At 47.2% G+C, this 23,560-nt stretch overlaps 1 protein-coding gene across 2 annotated transcripts in view; it reads left to right on the forward strand.

Moving 5' to 3' along the window:
* Nucleotides 1–1,378: 1,378 nt before the first annotated feature.
* The window catches only part of KCND3 (potassium voltage-gated channel subfamily D member 3), a 110,786-nt gene continuing 88,604 nt past the window's right edge, over nucleotides 1,379–23,560 (forward strand). For both annotated transcript variants that reach the window (XM_074163265.1, XM_074163266.1), the window contains exon 1: nucleotides 1,379–2,487. In XM_074163265.1, the coding sequence (XP_074019366.1) occupies nucleotides 1,379–2,487 (1,109 nt within the window). The remainder of the gene's footprint in view (nucleotides 2,488–23,560) is intronic.

Below are 23,560 nucleotides of genomic sequence, written 5' to 3' on the forward strand. Positions count from 1 at the left end.
TCAATAATGCTGCAGCCTTACTGGTGGGAATGGCAGCTTTCATATAATTAAAAAAATTCAGAGTAAAACTGCCTAGAAGGATGCCATATAGAGGATATAATTAAGCTTTGAGGGCCTGAGTCAGTAGAATCAATGGAATTTCCATTGATAAATTGACTTTTGATAGGGCCCCTAATGCATCTTATGTGATAATGGCACCTTTCTCCAGATAATTTTATGGTAGAATTAGAAAAACATTAGGGAAGTGAAAGTAAATACAAGTTAAAACAAAAGTTAAATATTGTAAGAACTCTGACCAAAGACCAAAAAGAAAGAGAAAATTCTTGTCTAGATCAGAACCACAATAATGACTGTAACTCCAAGAGAATGTTGGCTGAGGATCTGGACAACTTGGGGTATTTTTCATCTAAAAATAAAGAGTGCAGTGAACATATTTCCTTTCAACCTATTAGTCCCTCAGTTCTTCGGCTGAAGGACTTCTGCCTCAGTTAGCTCGGAAATAATCAAGGTATCTTCCTGCTGGAAGAAGGTTGTCCAGCTTTGGAGGCTTCCCTCATTCTGATGTTCTTGGTGCTCCATCAGTAGCTTTATCCATCAGCTTTCACAGCTGGGACCAAGCTTACTGTTGCTCAGGTTTTCTGAGCAATGTTTCCCCGAAAGTCAGAATTTTCCTCTGCTCTGGTGGAAGATGCGATATTCCACAGGAATAAAACCCATCTCTAAATGAAAGAGACCAGCAAAAAACTGCTGCTGAGGCTAGGTCTTTAACTGAAGGTGGAAGAAAACTAATGAAACCCTGAGATTTACTGTTTCTTTCAACTGAAAATGTTAGTGCAAGATTCACTACATATGGAACTTTTTAAAGACTGGAAACCCAGCTCAGTCCAGTCTGAGTGGCTTTTCATGGTGTTTCACTGGGTGAACTGCGAGCTGATGTACTGGAGTTCCCAGCTCTTTCTTGACAGCTGTAGTTAAACTGATGAGCATGAGGCTTCCACCTGGGGAATTATGGATTAGTCTTGTTTGTAAGGAAGCAAATATAAATTAGTGTGTTTATGCTACTTTTAAAATGCTTTTAATGAGGAATCATTTGCTATTCAAAATTTCAATCTATAATAATGCCATAACCCTGCTGAGCTGATTATCACGTGCCTTGTTTAACATCATTCGTCAAATGGGAGAGGAGGACAAGGCAGTTGTTTGAAATCCTTGTGTACGAACTGACACCCGAGTCTTTAACACAACGGGGCAAAACACCCCTCTTGACTGTGTGTTGTGTTTTCATTTTGTTCTGTGTTTTAGATGGAACTGATCTGACTTCCAGCAGGTCCCAGGAGCAGTCCAACCATCTTCTCCAGTAACAAGGCCTGGGGTCATCATGGCAGCAGGAGTAGCGGCGTGGTTGCCCTTTGCCAGGGCAGCTGCCATAGGATGGATGCCAGTGGCCAACTGTCCCATGCCACTGGCTCCAACGGAGAAAAACAAGAGGCAGGATGAGCTGATCATTCTCAACGTGAGTGGCAGGCGTTTCCAGACCTGGAGGACTACACTGGAGAGATACCCGGACACTCTGCTGGGCAGCACCGAGAAGGAGTTCTTCTTCAACGAAGACACTAAGGAGTACTTCTTTGACCGGGACCCTGAGGTCTTTAGATGCATCTTAAATTTTTATAGAACTGGCAAGTTGCACTACCCCAGGTATGAGTGCATCTCTGCCTATGACGAAGAGCTTGCCTTCTATGGGATCCTCCCTGAAATCATCGGGGACTGCTGCTACGAAGAGTACAAAGACAGAAAGCGGGAAAACGCGGAGCGGCTGATGGATGACAATGACTCAGAAAACAACCAAGAAGGGTCCATGCCATCCCTGAGCTTCCGGCAGACCATGTGGCGAGCCTTCGAGAACCCCCACACCAGCACCTTAGCCTTAGTCTTTTACTATGTCACCGGTTTCTTTATTGCTGTCTCTGTGATCACTAACGTGGTGGAAACTGTCCCTTGTGGCACGGTGCCTGGGAACAAGGAGCTTCCATGTGGGGAAAGATACGCTGTGGCTTTCTTTTGCTTGGACACGGCTTGTGTGATGATTTTCACGGTTGAGTATCTGTTGAGACTCTTTGCAGCCCCAAGTCGCTACCGATTCATTAGAAGTGTGATGAGCATCATTGACGTGGTGGCCATCATGCCGTACTACATTGGCTTGGTGATGACCAACAACGAGGATGTGAGCGGAGCCTTTGTGACACTAAGGGTTTTTCGGGTTTTCAGGATTTTCAAGTTCTCTCGCCATTCCCAAGGCTTAAGAATCTTGGGCTACACTTTGAAGAGCTGTGCCTCCGAGCTTGGCTTTCTCCTCTTTTCCCTCACTATGGCAATCATCATCTTTGCAACTGTGATGTTTTATGCAGAGAAAGGGTCCTCGGCAAGCAAATTCACCAGTATTCCTGCTTCCTTTTGGTACACTATTGTAACCATGACAACACTGGGGTGAGTATTACTTTTTCTTTTACTGAGCAGCAGGCGAGCGTGTGCTGGGAGCTTGACTTCAGTTACTCCTAAGCGTTTTCCTGGGTGCATGTTCGAGAAGGGGCTGGAACTGTTCAGGGCTTGATTGTTCTTTGCCGTACAACTTCTGCTCATGTGAAGTTGTATGAAACAGAAAAAGCACTTACACCCACTTGACAAATGCTTGGCACAATGGTAAATGAGTGCAGGAGGAGCAAGGCTGGGGAGTAGCGGGGCCTGTTCCGCGCTCCTTCTGCAGGAGGGGAAAGTTAACACGGGGGCAAGGGAGCTGGCAAGCAGAGCTTACGGTTTTTTTCAGACATTCATTCAAGCCACAGATTCTACACAAAGTTGCTGATGTATATGATGTATATGATGTCTCTTTTCGTGATGTCGGTCATTGTTTCTTCACTTGATGTGCCAGGAGCTGTGGATTTGCTGAATTCAAATGGTATTGTGGGCCACTATATGGAAAATGCTCAGTGATCTCCAGGGCGTGATCTGTTTTTCACTTAGTTGAGCAGGATGTGGTCTTCTTGTCTGTGTTTAGTTGTGAACTTAAAAAATAACATGAGTATGCTGTAGCACTTGCAACAGAATTTCAAATGGTCCCATGGACAGGTACAAAGATAATGATATCAAAGCAAGGGGAATGTAGCCTGGAGGGCACTTTTTTCCCTTATATTTCATTTCTGTCTTACAGATGTTTCTACTGAGATTATAGATTTGAGCTTCTGTTGCTCTGAACTAAAACCTTTGTAAGCAGACTGACCAAACCCTCACCCTGACGGGGTTATGTAAAAGAAAGTGGGAATCACGGGCTGCTTCTTCAGGCAGTCCCAAAGTTATGATGGAACAAGTCTCTGACTTCCACATATCAGAACCAAGTTTATAGTTATATAGTTATAGAATATACCAAGTTTATAGTTACTTTGCAAAGAGTTTTCCCACCAGAGAGTTCGTACAGTTTAATATTCAGATGTAGACAATTCTCATTCTTGTAATATGGTGACCACTTTTTCTCTAAACTGCTTTTGATTTTAAACACTTCTCTGTGCCTATTATACACGAACAGGCTCACAGTAGCACATTTAAATTATTAAAATCATAATTCAGCTGTCAGAAAGGCGCAGAATCTGAGCATATGACAACTGCAAGTCTGAATTTCTTCATTAAGTGAGAATGTAGAACATGTTTGTCATAGTCACCAAGAGATCTCTTTTTCCTCCTTTTTAACATCTAAGCACAGTCTGCAGGTTCGTATGGCAGAAACTAAGGTCCTTACCCTGGAAAAGAAGTCAGGGCTGGCTTAGAAATCGAAGGTGGGCTTTAGATCCCAGCACTTTCCCGACCTGTGGTTCAGCTTTCCATACTCTGACTGGTCCATACTGGTCGGTTCCCACCCTCCTGTCTCCACCATTGCATCTGAGCAGCTCCAGAGGACAAGGGAGACCTGTCCCGGGTGGTTCACGTGGCCCCTCCACGAGGGGGAAATGCATGAAAATGCAGCTCTGGTTTCTGTTTGACAATGATCACACCTCTCTTTCTACCTACACACGCTCATGCACCTTCACAAGTACATTGTTGTACCTTTGTGACAGGGAAGTTGGGGTCAAGGGAATGTTCAGTGTGGCTTGGGAACAAACCCTTCCTGTGAACCCAGGCAGGACGTGCCGTCGTGCGACGCGTCCCTGTTCCCCTCCCCGGCTCAGTCCTGTTCTCCTTCTGAACGCGTGGATAGACAGACCAGAGTGCTCCTGAGGACTTTAAAGTGTTCTCAATCTGTTGTAATCACAGAAATTATGGACGAATGAGTGCCTTTAATGAGTTGACAAGAATTTTAAAAATTATACAGTTAAACACGGCTTTGTAAGAGTTCATTGGAAAGAGACCTATAAAATGCTGCCAAAGCCTTAAAGCTTAAACTTCTAGTAATACTGATTTGGGATTTTTGTTGCAGGATTTTAATTAAAATAGGTGTCTCTAGCAAATAGTCTATCAGCTAGGTTTGGTGTCATAACACAGACTTACGAGAAACTTGGAAACCTCGGTAAGAGCAGACCCCAAAAGCCCCTGTGCTCTGACAGCCCCCCGGTACCCAGCGCTCCCTTCTCCGAGCACCATCCAAACGCTCTCCACGGGCTTCCCAAAACCAGTTCTAGGAAGAGAAGCTGTTACTGTGAGCCATAGAAACCTAATCCCTGCCAGGGCAGCTCCTCGGGGCCCGGCCAGAGCCCTCGGGGAGGCACTGGGGGCTGGTCAGGAGGTGGGGGTCCCAGCTCTGGGGGAGGAAGGTGCCGGTGGCTCCTGCGACAGCTCTCACCACCGCCGGCATCGTGGCAACACAAACCCATCACCTCCAGAAACAAAACTATGGGCCTCAGGTCATTTCCACCTTCCTGACTCCCACCACGTGTGTGGGTGGTTAACGTCCCTGGAGCCCCTTCATTTCCCCATAAATCCACTCAGTTTTGACAAACTGGCATTTCCATACAGTATTTCCCATAGAGCTCTCTTCAGAAATCATTTCAGTAGGTTTGGAAGGATCTTGTTACTAATGACAGTCCTGGCAATCCCTATCCCACCGACGTTGCCAAAAACGCAGCCCAAGTCTCTAACACGTGCTCCTTAATACCTCGGGCTTTGCCTCCTCCCTCCTTGCCAGTTCCCTCTTTGCGTGTCAGCAATGCTCAGAGCTTTCAGGAGTATCTTAATCATTTTCTGCCATTTGACTTTAGAAATTCACCCAGCATTTAAAACAAGAAATTGTAAAGCACAATGGTTTTTAACTTAAGTCTCTAGGCATACGTGTGTATTTTTTGTTTTGAAAGATATAAACATGTAACTGAAACCTATAAATCCAGATAAGTGAATGTTTCCCGGACACTGGAATTCCACCATTGCTTGTGACACGGTGCTTTATAAAAGGGATTTGGAACATGCAGGATAATTTTTCCCATCTTATTAAGACATTAAAAGATTAGCTCCATTTATATAAAAGGGAAAGTTTAGCTACAACACACAAACAAGACTAGCATTAGGAAACCAGTAACTCTCCTGCTGCTCTGTGCATCCGCTGCTCTTATTCCAAATCCCCCAGTACCTTTAGGACACAACTGAATTTCCAAATTGACCCATAAATGAGAAGCAATAAAAATGCATTTCTTCTTGAGGGTGAAATACTGCACAGAATAGAGTAAGTGCTGCTTTTGCTGGGGTTACTGTGCAAATCAGTTTAGAGAAATCCAAGACAACTTGCAAGCTCTGTAGGTAGTTACAACCCGAGGAGACAGGTACCACAGTTCTTCTGGAATGGGAAACAAAGCAAAGGAATTCAATTATACTGACCCTGCATCTCTGATCCCTCTGCTGTGCTCATCAGCCCTGCTTTAACAGAGGCTGTTTTTAATTTAGCATGATGTAAATTTTGCTCAGGAGGTTTTATAATGAAAGCATTATTCTTGGGTGCATCTTAAATCAATCTGAATTACTGAAACAACTATTCAAAATTAATTCAGAATCAGCTATCCAATCCATGCAGAAACATTTTTCTCAAGCGGCCAACAACCACCCATCTTCTCTCTTGGCCTTGTCTGAAACACCGATACAATAAATATCAGCTTTGCCAGCACCTTTTCTTTGCTCTGCGGGAGGTTTTCACCCCACCTCAGCAAGGCAAGCGCTGCCGAGCGCTTCCCTTCATTAGAATTCACGTCCCTGGCTTGGATCGTAGCTAACTTGATATGCAACAGCCACCAGTTTTACAGCTACATAGAGACAGTTTAATTATCATAAATTTTGTCACCTTGTTAATGGAGTATTGGTTTATATTCACTTTTAAATAGCCTCTGGTTGCGGTCAGGGCAGCCTCACGTTTCGCCGCCCATGAGTATCATCCCAGCCACGGCTGCGGGACGAGGCCTCCCTCACGCCACTAAACCCCACATCGGGTTTGCCCAGAGCACGCATTTTTCTAAGCTTTTTAAAGCTGTTTTCATTTCACCTGACAACAGCAGAACGTTCCGACTCTCTGTCTCGACCTGCAGCATTGGCAGCAAACTGGAGTTGAGAAAACCTAAGTGCCATGTCTCCCTGTGCCATCCGGGGCGCAGGGCTGGGGGGTTCGCCAGGGCTCTGCAGAGCATCTGGGGGATGCCAGAGCCGAGCGGGGGGGGCAGCACCCCCATCCCACCACAGACTGGAGAAGAGAAGAGGGGGAAAACCCGCAGTGTATCCTGGAGGGAATCAGCACCGCGATCTTTGGGTCAATAACCCAGCAGCACAGACCAAGGAGCGGAGGTTGCTGATGGGGTTTGTTCTGGTTTGAGCTCCGGGATACGCTGTGGGGTTTCCTGTTGCCTGACGAAGGCTGAGCCCCCCAGCTCAGCGCCCTCAGGGTGGTCCCGGGAGAATCTGTCTTCTCTCTGACCATCTCCCTTACAATTTGCAAGAACATAATGGTTTCGAGAACCCCTCTTTCAGATTCGGCTGCCGTGGTCAATGAGTTGGAACGATACCCGTCAGTGCCCTTGGACAGCAGAGTCATAGAATCATAGAGTCATAGAGTCATAGAATGGTTGGAGTTGGAAGGGACCTTAAAGATCATGGAGTTCCAACCCCCCTGCCCTGGGCAGGGACACCTCCACTAGAGCAGGTTGCTCATCCAGCCTGGCCTTAAACGCTTCCAGGGATGGGGCATCCACAACTTCCCTGGGCAACCTGTTCCAGTGCCTCACCACCCTCACAGTCCCACCAGTGTCGTTCATTGAAGGAGCCGGGTTAACGCTGGGAAGTCAATAAAACAGACGCACTGGTTATGTCAGCAGCCTGGTCTGGAGCGAGACCCAAAATGTCTTACAGTTGTTCTTGGGGAGTGCTTAGAGAGCAGGGATGTGGGCACAGGGGTCTGTCGGGGTCTGTCTTGGTCCAAGCTGGTACCCTGTGGTTGTGCAAAACGTGGGTCAGGGAGAACGGAGAGAACAGACACCTGGTCAACCCCCCTGAAAGAAACATCATTCCGGGTTTTGCTCATTTCTTGGGCTTTCTTTTTTATTGGTGTTCAGTCACGGGCAAGGAAGGGGCTGAAATTTAAGCAGTGAAATAGGATGTGAAATCCTTGCTGCCTTGGTGACAGCTGGACTAGCAGGAGCTCAGTGAGCACTGACCACGTTTCTTGCAACTGCTGCCAGCTCCTGTGGGAAAGGAGACCTCTCCGCCCTTATTTCTCCAACGCAAAGCGCTGAAACCACTCAAGCTGATAGTAACCTTCATCCTCCCTCCCTCATGCAAACCAAGAGGAGTTTGCAAAGTAAGGAAAATAATAAATCGTCTCTGGAGCGCTGCCATTCCCGGGCTCTCCGAAAGATTGCTGTTTGGCCCAGTAATCATATTGTGCGTGTCAGTACTTCAGTAACTGCCATTAAACTGAATCAGAAAAATTGCTTTAATAGAAACACTACTTTGCATATTTAACATCGGCACGGGAAAGATGGATGAGATGTGGGATATTTCCTTTGTAAAGCAAGGCACTACAATTTCATCACTCTCACCATTTCCCACACAGTCAACAATTCCTCCATCCACCGGCCAAAGAGCTGCTTGAATTTCACACGCAGAGAGTCCAATCAAACAGCGAATTGATGGAGCTCCACAAAGAGGCCATTTTCTTGAGCTTTCGTTCTCTTGACTCCAGCTTCATCTTATACCAAATGTGTATCAATTTTCTTACCCTAATGGGCTCACAGATATTATGTGCAAAATGCCTTTGTATCAGAAACTACAGCTGGATCCTTGTCCTTTCACTGTCTTGATGTAAATCTCAGGCAAGCATCTCATTTTTGAGCTGTTTGTATTCCCCAGAACCCCAGAAGTATTAAAATACCTTCATTCATTCTCAGAGCAAGTGGAACTCACCGGATTTTTCTCTCTCTTAAAAAATATAAATTTGTCTGTCTTTAGGCTTTTTCTGGCTCTGGATATTTGTAATGACTGCACGTAAAACCGTCTTCAATGTGCAAGACAAAATCACTTTCCTTTAAGGTAAACTCATTGTGCGAGAAGTGGATTATTTTGAATAAAGCCAAGTAATGGTACTGGCTAAAATTATAACATGACTGCTAAATTTACCAATGGAAACCTTGGCAGAGATGCATCTATAGCAACTGATTTATCAATTTTTTTCTAAGCTCCTCTTTCTTTCCCCCCCTTCTCTCCAGCCTGCATCACAGTGAGTGCCTGAGAAATACAGATTAAAGATAACGTTGTATTTTCATTGGAGATGAAGGGAAGTGATTGGCTTTGCTGACTGGATCCGAGCTATTTTTAGTCTCATAAAATGATAATTTCATAACAGCACTGACCCAGTAAAAGTAATTAGTTTACAGAGATCAGCTGAAAATACGGGACAGAGTAGCCACTGTCAGTCAGAGAAAGGGGAAGGGGAAGTGAAGTTAAAGGCCCTGCAACAAGTTAGCCCAAACTAATTACAAACCTTAGCTGATTACAGCCCCACAGTCCGAACCAGTTTTTGGTGTGACTTGGGGAGTGGGGACGAGACCAGAGGGAGCCCCTGAGCGCCCCGTGTCCCTGCGGCCCCCCTGCCCCGAGGTTTGTCCTCATCCCTTGGAGACGAGGTCTCCACATGGATGGCATCCTCCTCTCCTCTCTCCCCTGGCAGGGATCTAGCACGGGGCACTGCCCTCCCTCTCTCGATGCTTCAACATCCAGCACAGAAAGATTTTTCTGTCAAGTTCCAGCACATCCACCCCGAATTTATGGCTATTTTCCTTCGGCGCAGGCAGAGCGCTGGGTGTTTCTCCCGTGGAGCGGGAGGACGGGCAGGGTTCAGCCGAGCGCTGGCCGGGCGATGCCTGCAGATACGGCTGGTGCCTATTTAACTATTTACCGCTGCTACATTGGAGCCCGTTCAAGGGCTGTAACTCACCTCTTAAAGTTACAAGTAAGTGTGGAAGAGTTATTTTAAAATCAATATCTAACAGAATGCCATTGTTCCAACATTAAAACCTGCTGGGAAATTACTAGGAGGCATGTGGCAAGTCAAATCACTGCCTGTCAGAGGAGGAAAGAATTCATTACTCCCTTAAAAGGTGCAAGTCTACGGGCTTTTTGTTCTGGTTTGCAGCCTCAGAAATGACGCTGGAGCATCTGGCTCGCTCTTTCCCTCATTCTTTCCCGATTTCACTCTTTTGTTCTGGCTCTACACTGAGGACTTGTCCTCACTTTCCGCGCGGCGCCGTGAGGGGTTTTGGGTCTGGGGACGAGCGCCGCGATGGCATCGTCACCGCCGCCGCTGGAGCGTGGCGCTCCGCGTGTCAATTCTCTCTCACCTATAAAAGCATCTGCGACAGCAGCCACCCGGGCTGGGCAGCCACTCAAAGCCATTTTCCGAGCAGCCCTTGGCTGTGCGGGCTGGGGAGAGCCATCGCGCAGATCGCCCGGGGAAGCCTGCTGCTTTCATCTTGGCCTGCCATCTGCGGCAGAATTAAAACACAGATCAGCTCTAGCTTTTTGCCTTCAGGACTTTGTGAAATTTGGCTGCCGCACAGCCCCAGAAAGCCCTTGAGAAGGGCTGTTTGCTTCTGAAGAGCGTGGTCCTGCAGAACCAGGCTGCGGGCCCCTGAAGCCTGAGCCTGAACAGAGAGATGGAGAGGGCTCGGTGCTGGGGAGTCTCCTAATAACAAGGGCAAATAATTCCAGTAACGAGTCTTACACGTACGGGGGGGAGCAGCCGCTGCTGCTGAAGGTGCAGCTGGGAGGGGTTTGGCCGATGCCCGGCACCCCCAGCCCTCACTGCCCCCGGGAGCCAAAGCCATCGGGTTCACTGTCAAGAGCTCCCGTTAATCAAACGCCACCTCCTCAACGCTGTGAAGCACCCTTCGCTTTTTATTACGGGTAATTATTTTTCATGTACTTATTGCTTTATTCTTTCTGCACACGTGACTCCCCTTTGCCATCTGAAAGACAAGAAGTGCTGCTGTTTTTCTCATCTCGCCTGTCGACACAGGGTTTCACATCAGATGTGAAAACAGCAGATGATAAAATCTTGAGTCACTTTCAGCCTTTAATATTTAAATGCACAGCCTTGAGACAACCAGATCTCACCCCACAACCAGAAAGGCCCTTATTTCTTCTCTGCCGTAAGGAAAACACCTCTTACTATTATTTAATTCTACTTATTTTCTCACCCGGTTGCCACAATCCTCACTTCCATGTCGGTATGCTCTATGTGCCCTTTTGGGCTGTAATTTGGAGACAACACACCATCAACAGTACGCACCTTTCTCTGTATTTCTATGACCTGGAGCACAAGGGAGCCATCCTCCTGAAATATTAATTACAGTCACTATGGCAAAACCAAAAATAGCACTTTATTTTTCAATTGAGAAGGATAATGCAAGCCAGCTATTCTTGCAACCTAAGGCTTGGCAGAAGGGAGCTGTCTGAAAGGAGAGCTAAAGGGAGAGGAAGGTGCTCTGAGCTGCTTTCTCCCAGAGCCCATCTCCATCAGTGTCTCCCTTTGGCTCAGGAGCGCTCTCTGAAAGCAAACTCCATCACCCCGTCCCTGCTGCAGCTTGGCTCGGTGCAGAGAGGTTTCCCAGCGTGCAAACTGCGTTCCTTCTGGGAGAAACACGGCTGGAAGGTGCACTCCAGGAATGCAGCTAAAGAGCTCTTAGCACGGGCGTTTGGCCCATGGACCAGAGCAGAACTAGTCTACAGTGAATCCCCCCCGAGATGCGCGCAGGAGGGATGCTCCATCCCCTGCCCAGCTCAGTTGAGCCGTGCTGCCGGCTAATGCAGATATAATCTTATTCCTTCCCTGCTATTGATTTCAGAACTCATTCTCAATTATAATCCTGTTTTAGTGTCTTTTGAGGTTCACATAGTATCTTGGCCTTCTGTCATCAATATTAAACTGAGAAAAGCTCCAGTTGCTTCTTTCTGCCCCTCCAGAGGGAAGACAGGAGTAGGCTGTTTCGATTTAACAGACTCCTCCGTTACTCCACTGCATGAGAGCCTTTTTCTAGTAATCAGTGTCTGAAATGAGTAGAAACAGGACTTAAATTTACCACTTTGAACATGAATCAATGAAGCATTATTGCCAACACACATCCTTCACTGTCACACATTTCAGTTGTGCTGTTGGTTCAGGAAGATTTAAAACGCCGTCTCCCACCCAGCCTTGCACCTGCGAGAGATCCTTTTTATCAAGCCCACTCTCCGATCTCTGCATAATCAGCCAAAATATGAAATCCCCAGCTTCTGCCGTGCATGTGTGTCTTTAAACCTTCCTGCAGGACCACGAGCTCGTGTACAGATGGGCAATCACGGTCAGCTCGCGGGAGGCAATCACAACTTTTACTTGGTGCCTCTTTTCGTTTTCCTGCCTACTTACATCTGCCCAACCGTCTGCTTCTCAATCCAGGGAGCATCCATCACGTACGGGATGAGTCCTACTGAGTCAGACACCGCTTTGGTTCATGAAATGAGCTGGCATGAGATCCCAGCCTTGGCACGCTGGATGCAAAGACTTCAGCCCTTTTAGATATTTTTCTGCTACAGAGGAATAGCAGGCCAGGTTAAATAATAGAAACATTCATTCAGCAAGACAGCTGCTGAATGAAAATACGCAAACCAGCTGAAATTAGGTAAAAGTCATCTCTCTTGCTAAGGGTCACCACAAGTAGTAAGCTGGGCTGAAGGGACACAAGATTTTGGGCTGCAGAGGGCTGAGCAGGATGAATTCCACCACTAATGAGCTTAGTGAATAAGCTCATTACCTAACGAGCTCTATTGAACAAGCCTGATTTCCAGCCTAGGGAAAGCCTTCTGAATAAAGCATAGGTAAACAGTTCCATCAGTTCACACACAGAAGAAGTGTCTGTAGCTCAAGAGCAAAGTCACGGCCATTGTCAGATTCTTCCCTGGAGGTGCAGGTGTCAGGAGGGATCAGAAAAGCAATAGACAGTAGCTGTTCTTTTCCAGTTTTGACATTTCTTTACAAATTCTGATACAAAAAAGGATGCACACCAAATGACTCATTAACACACACACGTCCTAATAACTTTACTTCGGCGTTAACTGTCCTACCCCCCACATAAGACACCCCAGAACAGCACTAGGTACCTCCAGAGGTCCCTTCCACCAAAATTATTCTACGATTAAATGGGCAAACGCTCCTGAAATGCCACATCTCTGTGGATCTCCATCCGAAACCCCAACCTTGCTTTTGTGGCCCAGGAAGATCTGTCAGATCAGATGCCAATTCAGAGGTCTTGCCAAGCGGCCCAAAAGAAATCTCACATCTCATTGTCCTGCGGGCAATTTATTACCCAGAAAGGTGGGAGTCTTGAAGTAGCTGGTCTGTAAGGAATCACACCCCCACGTGCTGTTTAGCACAGTTTTCATTTCTGTTGGCTTGGTAGTGAAAGGAAAAAATGAGATTTCAACAGAGGAGAACAGATCTACACATGTTGAAAGAAAAAGTCTTTAAATCTTGATTTTGTCTTCTGCATAGTAACACTTGCACTTATTTTTGCCATTTTTTTTCTTAGATTTTCAGCAGATGCTGAAGTATTGTTTAAACTATTCAGCTCCTGTAGTTGTGCCACTCTCGGACACTGCCACTGTCCATCCTTCATTACGGTCTGAGCAGAGCTAAAAAATGCGTTTGAAGAGGGAAAGGGAAGGAAAATGTCTGAACTTTGCAGTAAAAAAAATAAGTGCTAATTTGGGGGGAGCTAAAAACTTTTAGGAGAAAGCAGGTGCTCAGTCTTTAAAAATATATATATTTAAAGCTATGCATGCATGCCCCCACGTGCACATCACAGGGCAAATAAACAGGCACCCAGCTCGCGTGTACACGTCAGGGCACACTCACAGGACTGCAGCACGAAAGTCTGGCACCAAATGGACTGTGAACTGAAAATGAATTTCAGCAGCTCTTATGATTCATTTTTTGTCAGAAACCAAGGAGGCGTCTGTAGCTGCCTCGTTAGCCGTGGCCGGGGGGGGCTCGTTTGCTGCTGCAGCACAGAACCCCCCCCCGCCGGGGCGAGGCTGGGGCGACAGGCGTCCTTCCAGCGCTGCCTCACGGGCAGCCCCATGGCATCTGTGTCGGTAATTTTTGATGGTTCTGCCCACTCCCGTGACAGAGTGTGTCGGGAGTAACTTCATCCCGGCCAGTGAGTCACTCACACCAGCGAGGAACGCGTGTCACTGACAGCGAAACCGGGCTCTGCGGCTTTGAATAGGTCGGGGTGTAATTTGGGAGGGGTGTTTTGCACGGCTTTTATGGGAAAGTCCTTATGGCAGGAGATTCCTTCTGGTGCCAGGTCCTGCACCGAGCCCCAGCTCATCTTTCATCTTTACCAGGGCTTTCCTTGGACACCCCATGGAGAGCAGCGACTCCCAGCCCGCAGTATTAGATGCGCTATAGTTAAGGCACTTAAGAAAACTGTTGGATAGAATTTATGTGCCATTAATAACTGCTTCCCTGGCAATATCAAAACAGAGTGGGCAGACAGCGCATCTACTACCTATAGCACTTGACTATACAATAAATTAAATCCACCCATTAAATCATCACAAACTGAGAGAAAGGACATTTATCTGAACGGCTGTGCATATTGAACGCTTTATCGGCAACGTGAAATACTTAGGATGAAAGCGATTGGTGGCTAAAAGCAAGTCAGACAAGGATATGCGGAATTTTGTAGGAAATAAGCACAGCTGATGCACCCCGCGCTCGGAGCAGGGGTTTCAGGGGACGCGCTGGCAAACAGACAGATGAACCCTCAGCCACGGCAGCACAGGGACAGACACACAACCACACAGACACGAGGCAGCAACAGCACCTCTGCTGAACGGGCTTTACGGTATCAGACAGCTTAACGCAACGGATTCTGACAGTATCTGTGCACCCCAGTAAAGGAGCAGGAGCTTTCTGGCAGCGCTGGTTGAGAATCTCCAGCAGAAATGGGCAGAGGCAGAAGAGCAGAAGCAGCTCCCCTTTGCCTTGACGTGTCCCGTGTAATTAATTACTCTTAGCTCGTTCTCAGCCTCGTTGCTGAGAAGGCCAGCATCATGTCTGACACAGGGTACCATAAAACATGTCGCAGAAGTAGGATGTCTTGTGTCCTGTGCGTCTGGACAATGCTTCTCCCTCACGAGCTGTCACAGTGGCTTAATGTAATGGGCTCCTGAAGGCCAGCTCTGAGTGCCAAGGACAAGGAGAAGGGGTTTTTAGACAGCCGCGACCATTTCCCTCCTCCAGTCCCATCACCAGGGTCAGATATAAATGGAAGCACAACAGCATCTTCTCTTCTGTGCAAGCTCCCACTGGGACAAAAAGCTTCCCATGAGCAAGGCAAAATTATGGTAACTTTGCACTTCCCACAGCAACCTCCGGCAGGCGTTTGGGGAGGACCATTTGTCAGTTAGCGGTGTGACTCTCTGTGCCGGGATTCTCAAACTCAAGCGAGACTTAGATTCCTCCTCTGGCTGTGAAATGGCAGAGATCCAAACTTCACTGTGCACTAACCACGGGGCAACGGACTTTATAGATGGAAAAAGCTGTGATACACTGAATCCCCAGCTATCTGCAACTTAATCAGGTGAACGCGCACAGTCAGATACCCCTCATCCCGCACTTGGATCACCCCAGATCAGTTCTGCTGCAAGACAGGCACCGTCCCCACCACGAGGGCCAGAGAGAGGAGGTGACCCAACGCTGGTCACACCATGGGGGCATCCGTAATCAGCTCAAACGGCTTACTCCCAAATGTGCAATGCTGTCTAAATAAAATATCAAAGAACTCTATCTCCTCTCACAGATAAAAGGAGAGAATGGTGAAAAAAAATCACACAGAATTTTAGATGATAGAATAAAAGATGTGCTACGGGTCTATATTTTCCTGCCTTATAGGGAAAGACCGAAAATGATTTAGCAAAATGCAAACAGAAGTTGCTTCTTTCCTAGACGCTGATTTATTATTTAATACTAAAATACTATAAATAACAAATCTGCAGAATCATGTAGCCAAGAAACGAAGGCAGGCATGTAAAGAAACACACACACATCTCGCCGGGCTATGCCAAGAGGGTGTCATTCAGCTCAGCCGCGACAGGCTCTTCCCCTGGTGCTGGTGACGCAGGAACCGGCGGAGACTGTTCCGCACCCCCCTCGCCCTCCTCCGCTGCAAGTATCACTGCCACCGGCCCGGCCTCGTCTTAAAATTTGCCTCGTTTTATCAGTTTTAGCAGATTATAGCTATGCATTGTGCCAGAACTAAAACCAGCTCATCGGTGCACCACACTGAAAGCGGGACGTCCGTGTCCCAGGCACCCGGGCATCCTGCAAAACTTTAGCCAGCAGCCTATCAAAGTGGAATATAGTACTATCTATTCCTAAAGTGGAATATATGTACGTTGTGGCAAGTACCACCACACTCTATGTAAAATGTTAAATAGGAACAAAATCAGTCCGTTTCGGTTACGATATAATGTAAGCTTTGGAGCTTTTACTATATAATCATTTTAAAGTACTCTTGGATACGCTGTTCTATGGTAAAATTAGATTTTAAGCAAAACCTGGCCTACAACATATAGCCCAAATATTTAGCATAACAAAATGTAATCACAGCAGTCAGTTTGCTGTCTAAGATGCAATCCATCCTGTAGATCTTTTTTTCCACTTATCTTTCAAATGCAATTTTCTGCCCCTCTCTGTTGAAGACCAGGTTAAATCAATAAAATAAAAATAGCATTGTAATATTGTATCTTGTAGCAAAAGACTAAGGTCGCTCCTAGTCAGCAGCTGTAAAAGCGATAAACCCACTCCAGATTTCACGTAAACAGGCAGGTCTTTGGCTGTCTTCATCTACATGGCTGCGGGATAAGGGATAAGGGATAAGGAATGAGGCAGAGCCCCACTGACTCCAGACCCCGACACGCTGCAGTTCCAGATTCGTCTTGTTCACAGAGAAAGGTCCCTTCACCAAGAGCAACCACATCTCCAAACACAGAATAGGCATTTTAAGCATTTTTAATTGCATTTTCATCCGTTTCAGAAGCATTTCTTGGTTTTCCTAAATAATGTGATCTTTCATAAAACAGAGCATCCTTCTCCCCCTCAGCTGTAAAACAGACAGTTCTCACACACACAGCGTGATGTTTCCAACCGCAGAACAGGGAACAGACGTGAAAAATATGGATTAATAGGGCCTCTGAAGAACCTCTGTGCAGCTCTGCTCAATAGAAGGGGAAACCACCTGTAAATAGAAGGGGAAAAACGCCCCAAATCTCTAACTGATGGCAAAGCCTTTCCCTGCCAGATGCCCGCGCTCCTCAGAGCCAGCAGCAACGCGTCCAACAGATCACCTCCTCGGTCGGAGGGCAGAGTCCAGCCTCCGAGTTTAAAAACAATCACCCAGCCTAATCGTTAGTCACTGCGTATTCTTCCCTTGTGCCACTCTGTCACCGGCTGATAAAACACCGCAGGCGACTGTCCGCTCGCAGCCACGAGGTGCAGGACACACAACCCACCGGCCTGTGCTGGGGACACCGCCACAACACGGGTACAGTTCGTGACCTTTCTATGGGGGCACGGGGAATAAAAGAAATCAAGAGAGCAGAAGTCAGAGGCCACAGCCCAGCGCACGCAGTGGCCTCAAGAGACATGGCAAAACCTGCCACGTGCCATTCTGCCGTTCCCTGAATGTATCCTTAGACACAGCCCTACGCGCATCCAGCTGGGAGTAAATCAGATGGAGTGGGCACGAAAAAGGTTCTTGAGGATTATGTGTGAGATGTGAAAAGCAATCACGCCGCTATATATGATAAAACATGACCATAAAATAAAAGACTGAAGGCCTGAATGACTGGGCATTGATGTAAAGTGATTTTAAAGTGTTACCATTCAGATATGGTAGAAAATAATCTCTCTATCACAAAAAACCCCATCGGTACCGAGCGGTAGAAACCAAAACCCGCTCCAGAAAAGGCAGCCCTGAGGACAGAGGTGGCAGAACCCGGGTCTCTCTCTGCCCAGCCCATCGTTTCCAAAGTGTTTTCCTGAACACCCTGTTTTAGAAAGAGGGGAAGTGTCTGTGCCTTGGCCGTGGCAGTGCCCCCCAAGTGAAGCTGTCTCACACCTCGGGGCAGCCGAAATGCGGCCGAGCCCATGCCCCCCGAGGGCCCCGAGCTCCAAACAGCCGGTGCCTGAGATGATTTTGGTGACGGGAGATGATTTCAGAGACTAATGTTCTCCCAGCTCACTATTGACACATGGGACGGGTAAATGAGATTTACTTTGGCATCTCATTCACTTCTCAATCCATCTTCTCTAGTACTTTTCTTTTCTCCCCTCCAGCCTGCACATGGAAAGGTCAATCAGTTTAATTACAGATGTTAGACACATACGTGCCATTTGCAGATCTAAGCCTGCTCAGACAACTGGAGCCTTGCAGCACGCTCCTACTGCCTTTTGCCCCAAATATAATAGCAACAGGTTTCTTTTTGCAGCAAAGGAACCTCCCCAGGTGGTCACTGGAACAAAAGAAATAAATAACTGAAGAGCAGTGAGTTTTTGTGACATTTCTGCAGCTTCACCATAAGTGCTAGAATAAGCTACAAATATTTATTAAAGTTCACCACCTTTCTAAACACACATTGACACCTCCAATTTACAGATGTAACATCCAAGTCAGCAAAAGACTGAGCTTCTCCTACACAAACCACACAATGAGGAACTCCCCACTCCCCTTCTGAGGCGGCAGCGCATCTTCCTCCGTGGAACCCGTGCGGTCCCTCAGCCCGGCACCGGAACGGGGACAGCACGGCGATCTCAGGGCAGCCTTGAGCAAATTACTCCATTTCTTTAAAGACCTTGACTTCCACAGAAGGTGACCAGAGCAGGTCACCTCCTGCAGACAGACAGTGGGTGGCACTGAGATTTTCTGACGTTTGTTCAGAGTCAACCCGGCACTTTTCCACCTGTGGTTCTCTTGCTGATCACTGTAACGTCACCCCAGAAGGGAATTGTGCTGACAAGGCGGGTAGTTCCGATACCTATCCATCCTCCCCGCATCCCAGCTCGGTTTGGTTCTCCCATATTCACGGCCCTTGGAAAAGCAGCGGCACAAATCCATTAAGGGGCTGTAAATGGTCCAGAGACTGGCGCCTCTTTTCTGTCCCTTTAGAGAAACCCACAACATTCTACAGGGGTCAAAACCACACAAATACACAAAGAGACAGGAGCTGCCTTAGTCTTCGGAAACAATCTTGTAGCGTGTTCCAGGAACTCGTACTGCAGCATAAACTTCACTTTGAAATAAAGGACACTTTCCGATTTTTAATTGCACCCTAACCTTTCATTAATTGGGCTCTATGCAGTGAGCAACATCACCGGAACAGCTCTGCAGCCCCTGCAGAATGCAAATGGGCCACAATGAGGGCAGAGACCTGAGCGCGGCACCGGGGGCTGAGGGACTCATCCCGCAAACAGAGACTTCCTAATTATCCGGTGGCCTTTGTTTCACTGGAATTACTTTCAAAACAAGCAACAACAATCTGAAAAGCATTCCCCACACACCACAAGTGCTGGCATTCACTCACCCGAGAGGCAGACACAGCTCTAGGAAGCCACGGCTTTCAGCAGCTCTGAAAAGTCACATTTTAAATTTATTTCCATAATAATGAGTCTAGTGAACAAGATTGTCAGGAAGATTTATTTGCATACCCCACATTTATGTTTTCATGTCATTTCTGAACTTCCCATAAACAACGAATTTTAGGGCTTGTAAAAGTAATAATCCCAAAGGGTTCGTGGCTCGGGTGGCAGGAAGGCAGTCTGTCTGCCTGCATCCCTCCGTGCCACCCTGCCCGAGGGATGCTCAGCACGGCCCCAGCCACGCCTGGAGCTCACCAGAGCTCCTGCAACGTGCAGGACCCGCGGGACGAGGCCACAGAGTGTGAACTGGGGGCTTGAAAGACACAGACCCCATCTTTGGTGGGAGAAGGGAGGGCAGAAGCTGGAAAGGATGGGATGGGATGTCCCCACAAAAGCACTGGGATGGCACCGGTCCCTTCCAGCCATTCTGATTCTGTGATTTTAAGGCGAGGGCTCTCCAGGGTTCTCCCAAGATCTCATCCCTGGATCCTCCCCGAACCACAGCTCCAGGGGCCAAGGGCTCTGGCAGCGGCTGCACCGGAGGAGCCGGCACCACCTGAGCCCTCTCCCCGCAATGGGCTGCCTGGAAACATTTCCCAGCAGAAACTTGTTGTCTCTTGGGAATCACCATGCCATTTGTTCTAATTCTTGTTGACATTTCATTTCACACACTATTAAATGAACCCCTTCGGAAGGATGAAACAGAAATTTGCTTTAGAAGAGAGAAAAATAACGTGTGCTTTAGGACAAAACAAGCTCACGATTAATTTTTCTGACGTAGGTAACGTCCCTGGTGCAAAGCATCCAGCCAGCCTGGAACAGCCGTAACGCTGTGCCTGCACTACGGCTGCAGAGTCGCTAACGGGACACCACATGCCTCTATTATTATTACCTTTTTTAAATCAGTCGTAGTATTTCTATTTAAACTAATCTTTCCCCCGGTTTGTAACTAGAGTTGAAATGCTTCCTGTAAACACCCAGTTTTCTGTCTGCAGGAACACGACACTGGATAGTGGAAGGACAAGTGTAAGGGAACTTAAATGAGTCATTTTTTATTTGACCAATTTAGCAGTGACATATTATATCAATCACGTCTGTACTGGGTCTGTGGAGTAAGCAGATATCCTGACATATTTTATACCTTTCTTTGAACAATATAAAATGACCTTAGGAGATGGAACAAGTTGCTGAAGGCGGCCGTGAATCTCTTTTAGTGGCGCGATGGGACAAGGAAGGAGAGGGACATCCCAGCCCGGGCGCTCTGGGGCAGAGGAATCGTGGGGACGGTGGCTCCAAGAGCACGCAGGGACGGGCCACTGCCTGGGGACCACAGCCCCCAGCTTTGGGGGGTCACGTTAGAGAGAAAAACACAAACTGATGTGAGCAGAGCTGGAAAATACAGCAGTGAGGATGGCTACTCCAAAAACACAGCTTCCTCCTGCTTTCCATGGGCCTTAACTCCCAATGTGCTACATTTATCTTCTGTGGTGATTAAAGCTCAGCAAAGTCATTAACAGAGACCTTCCTCACAGTATCACGTTAAGAAATAGACTTTTTTACTTATTTAAAGGCAATAACCCCCTTTTTCCCTTCTAAATCTGCTTTCCCAGGGGAAGCGTAATACTGAAAAATGCTGAGAAGGGGTGCAGCTGTGTATGGCTGATCGACAATTTTATGAATACTGTAAAAATACAATTTATGGGAATATATGAAGGCCATTATTTGCAGAAATCACCCGAGTTCCGGATGGCAATGCATCACAGCAACTTGCAGAGGGACTGGCCGGCGGGACCATCCCTCTGCCAGCCCGGTGCCACGCTCCTGCTGCCAAAAAAGTGCTCAAAACTACCACAGGGAAAATTTCTTTTGAAACAAGGAAGAATTTTGAGGATGATGTGAACTTCTACTTTCTCAATTTTTAAACTAGTATTATGTCATATAATATCCTTAAAGATATTCCCCAGGGCCAGTCACTTTCACAGTGAATAATATCTAATCACCCATTTCTTCCCATATAATATACTACCGCCTTCTAAATTTGTCGATCTAATTAGCTCTTTCCCCTAACACTCAGTATGATTAAATCTGTATTAAAACTTTCTGTGCAGCACAAGAGCAGACACACCTGAGCATCTTCTAAATTTAGCAGAGGACAATATTTAATGGGTTATTTTTAATGGATGCTGGAATTGCTGCATAAATGAATTGTGATTTGAATTTCGTCAGCCTCCTTATTTTTTCCTCAGCTCCCTTAAATTGTATATCAAGCAGATTAGAAAGAATAATGGAGAAACCTACCTGGTACCATCCATCAAGTATCGTTCAGAACTAAATTAACAATGAGCACTTTATGCAAAAAGAGGTGGAAGAAACTGGGTTTCTTTATACTTCAGCTTCATCATTTTGTAAGATGTGTCAGACAAGACACATTTGGACTCATCTCGCAGTTTTCGTGCGGTTTAAACAGGGCAAACATAAGGGCTGGAAACAATTCCTGAGGATTTTCATAACTTGCATCTAATCCATATTTTAAGAAGATTTGCATGTATTTGGGGTAGTTAAAAGGCCTGTTTGTGCATTTGCGGAGCAATGACCTGCTCCCTTTCTCACAGACCACATCAAAGCTCCTAGTGATATGAATCACAAACCATTAACAGCTTTGCCCCGCACTGATGCTCCGCAAGTGTGAAGGAAAAGCCACTTCTGCAGCCTCTGCCCCGCTCGGCCACCGCAGGCGAACGCCTGTGCTCCAGGGAACCTGATTTTCTTCTTCCTCCACCCAAACTGTGGGGACCCAGAGGAGATGGGGGACGCTGGGCACGGCACTGGGAAATGCACCCTCTGCACCTCTCCCCAAACCTGCCCTGCGCTCTGCCGGCTCCGTCGCCCGGCTGGGAACCCCGGCTCCGTCCTCTGCCCCAGAGCCCAGGAGATGCTGAATTTTCCCCTAAAGTCTCAGGCTCAGAAGCTGAACCTTGGGGGTTATCCGAGCCGTGCAGAAGCGGGAGATGCTCCCCACCAAGGAGACCTCCTGCTACAGCACCCACGGGGCTGTCTCAGCCCCTGGGAACAGGAGCGGCTCCGGGCTGGCTCCTGAGCTTAGGAGAGAACTTAAATTGCTCGGTGCAACTGGCACCTAAAGAGGCAAAGCGGGAAGGATGGGAGACCTGACAATACCAGATCCAAGAAGAAAGGGGTGAAAATCTGTGATGGGATCTCTTCCAAATGCTTTCACTGTCATTCATTAGGCCGGTAGATGGGAAACCATGCCGTTGTCTCCACCGCCTTCAGAAAACCCCACAAAAATCTTCACGTGCCTCTAATTGGAATTCGTTCTGTTGCCAGTGCAGGAATTTATCTGAATCATGTTGTGAGGGTTGAAAGTCGGTTCTTGGCCCATTTAGCTACACAGCCACCTCTTTCATTAGAGTCCACTGGCAGAAAGATAACCAACTCCATCTCCATAATTACAAAGACATCCACAGCAGGAGACAATAAGGTTGTTTCTTACGGAGGATTTGAATTACTTCAATTATCGTGTCTGAAGCCTCCCATTCAGGGCAGCGTGAGGTTTGGGAATACTTCAGAGCAATCAATTGTGCCTGATTGGTTATATTCAATAAAACTAGATGGGAGAATCTTTTTTTGTTCCCTTTAGGCGATACAAGCTCAAAGACTTGTAAAATCTCTGTGCCCCCTTCAGGGCTGTCACTTGAACAAAACAAAGGCACAAGCTGGAGAAAGGAGAAACTAATATTCTGGGTGTATTTAGGCTGCTTCTCCCTGAAGGAACACTTTATCCCCACACGTCATCCCTGCATTCAGGGCTGTGCTGGGGAGGTCGGTGCCATCACCCTCCCCGGGCTGGGACAGAAACTGAGGCAGACGATGGGAAAGGGCTGGGAAAAGGCATCACTTCTGCTCGTGTCAGATGGGCAGAAGGAAGGAGATCCCGTGTGTTACGGGCCAGGCTGGTCCTGCTTCCCGTGGAGCCCTGGAGAGCAGGATGATATCCTGAACCCATCCCCGACCAAAGCCCAGAGCCATTTGCAGGGTGGATTCGCTCCACAAGCAAAATCCAGCCACGCTGAAGTCTGACCTCCAGTACGAATTAAGTTCTCCCGACTAATTAAAACGCACTTTTTCTTTCCCTTCTCTCTGCTAGTCAATAAGATAAACAATAGGCCTCTGGAATACAAAGAACCTGCTTTGAGCGTTGTGGATCCTCAAGGATGCTTTACAGCACTAGATGGCAAACACAAAGACTGAGCTGCTGGTGTGTTTATTTCTGTATAAATACGTGTTCCTCTGGTGTCGCTTTTGGCATGGAAGAAGAGAAACATGTTTCTTCCTAAACATTTCAAAATG

The sequence above is a fragment of the Numenius arquata genome, chromosome 24 (genome assembly GCF_964106895.1).
Source record: "Numenius arquata chromosome 24, bNumArq3.hap1.1, whole genome shotgun sequence".
In the NCBI taxonomy this organism is placed as follows: domain Eukaryota; kingdom Metazoa; phylum Chordata; class Aves; order Charadriiformes; family Scolopacidae; genus Numenius; species Numenius arquata.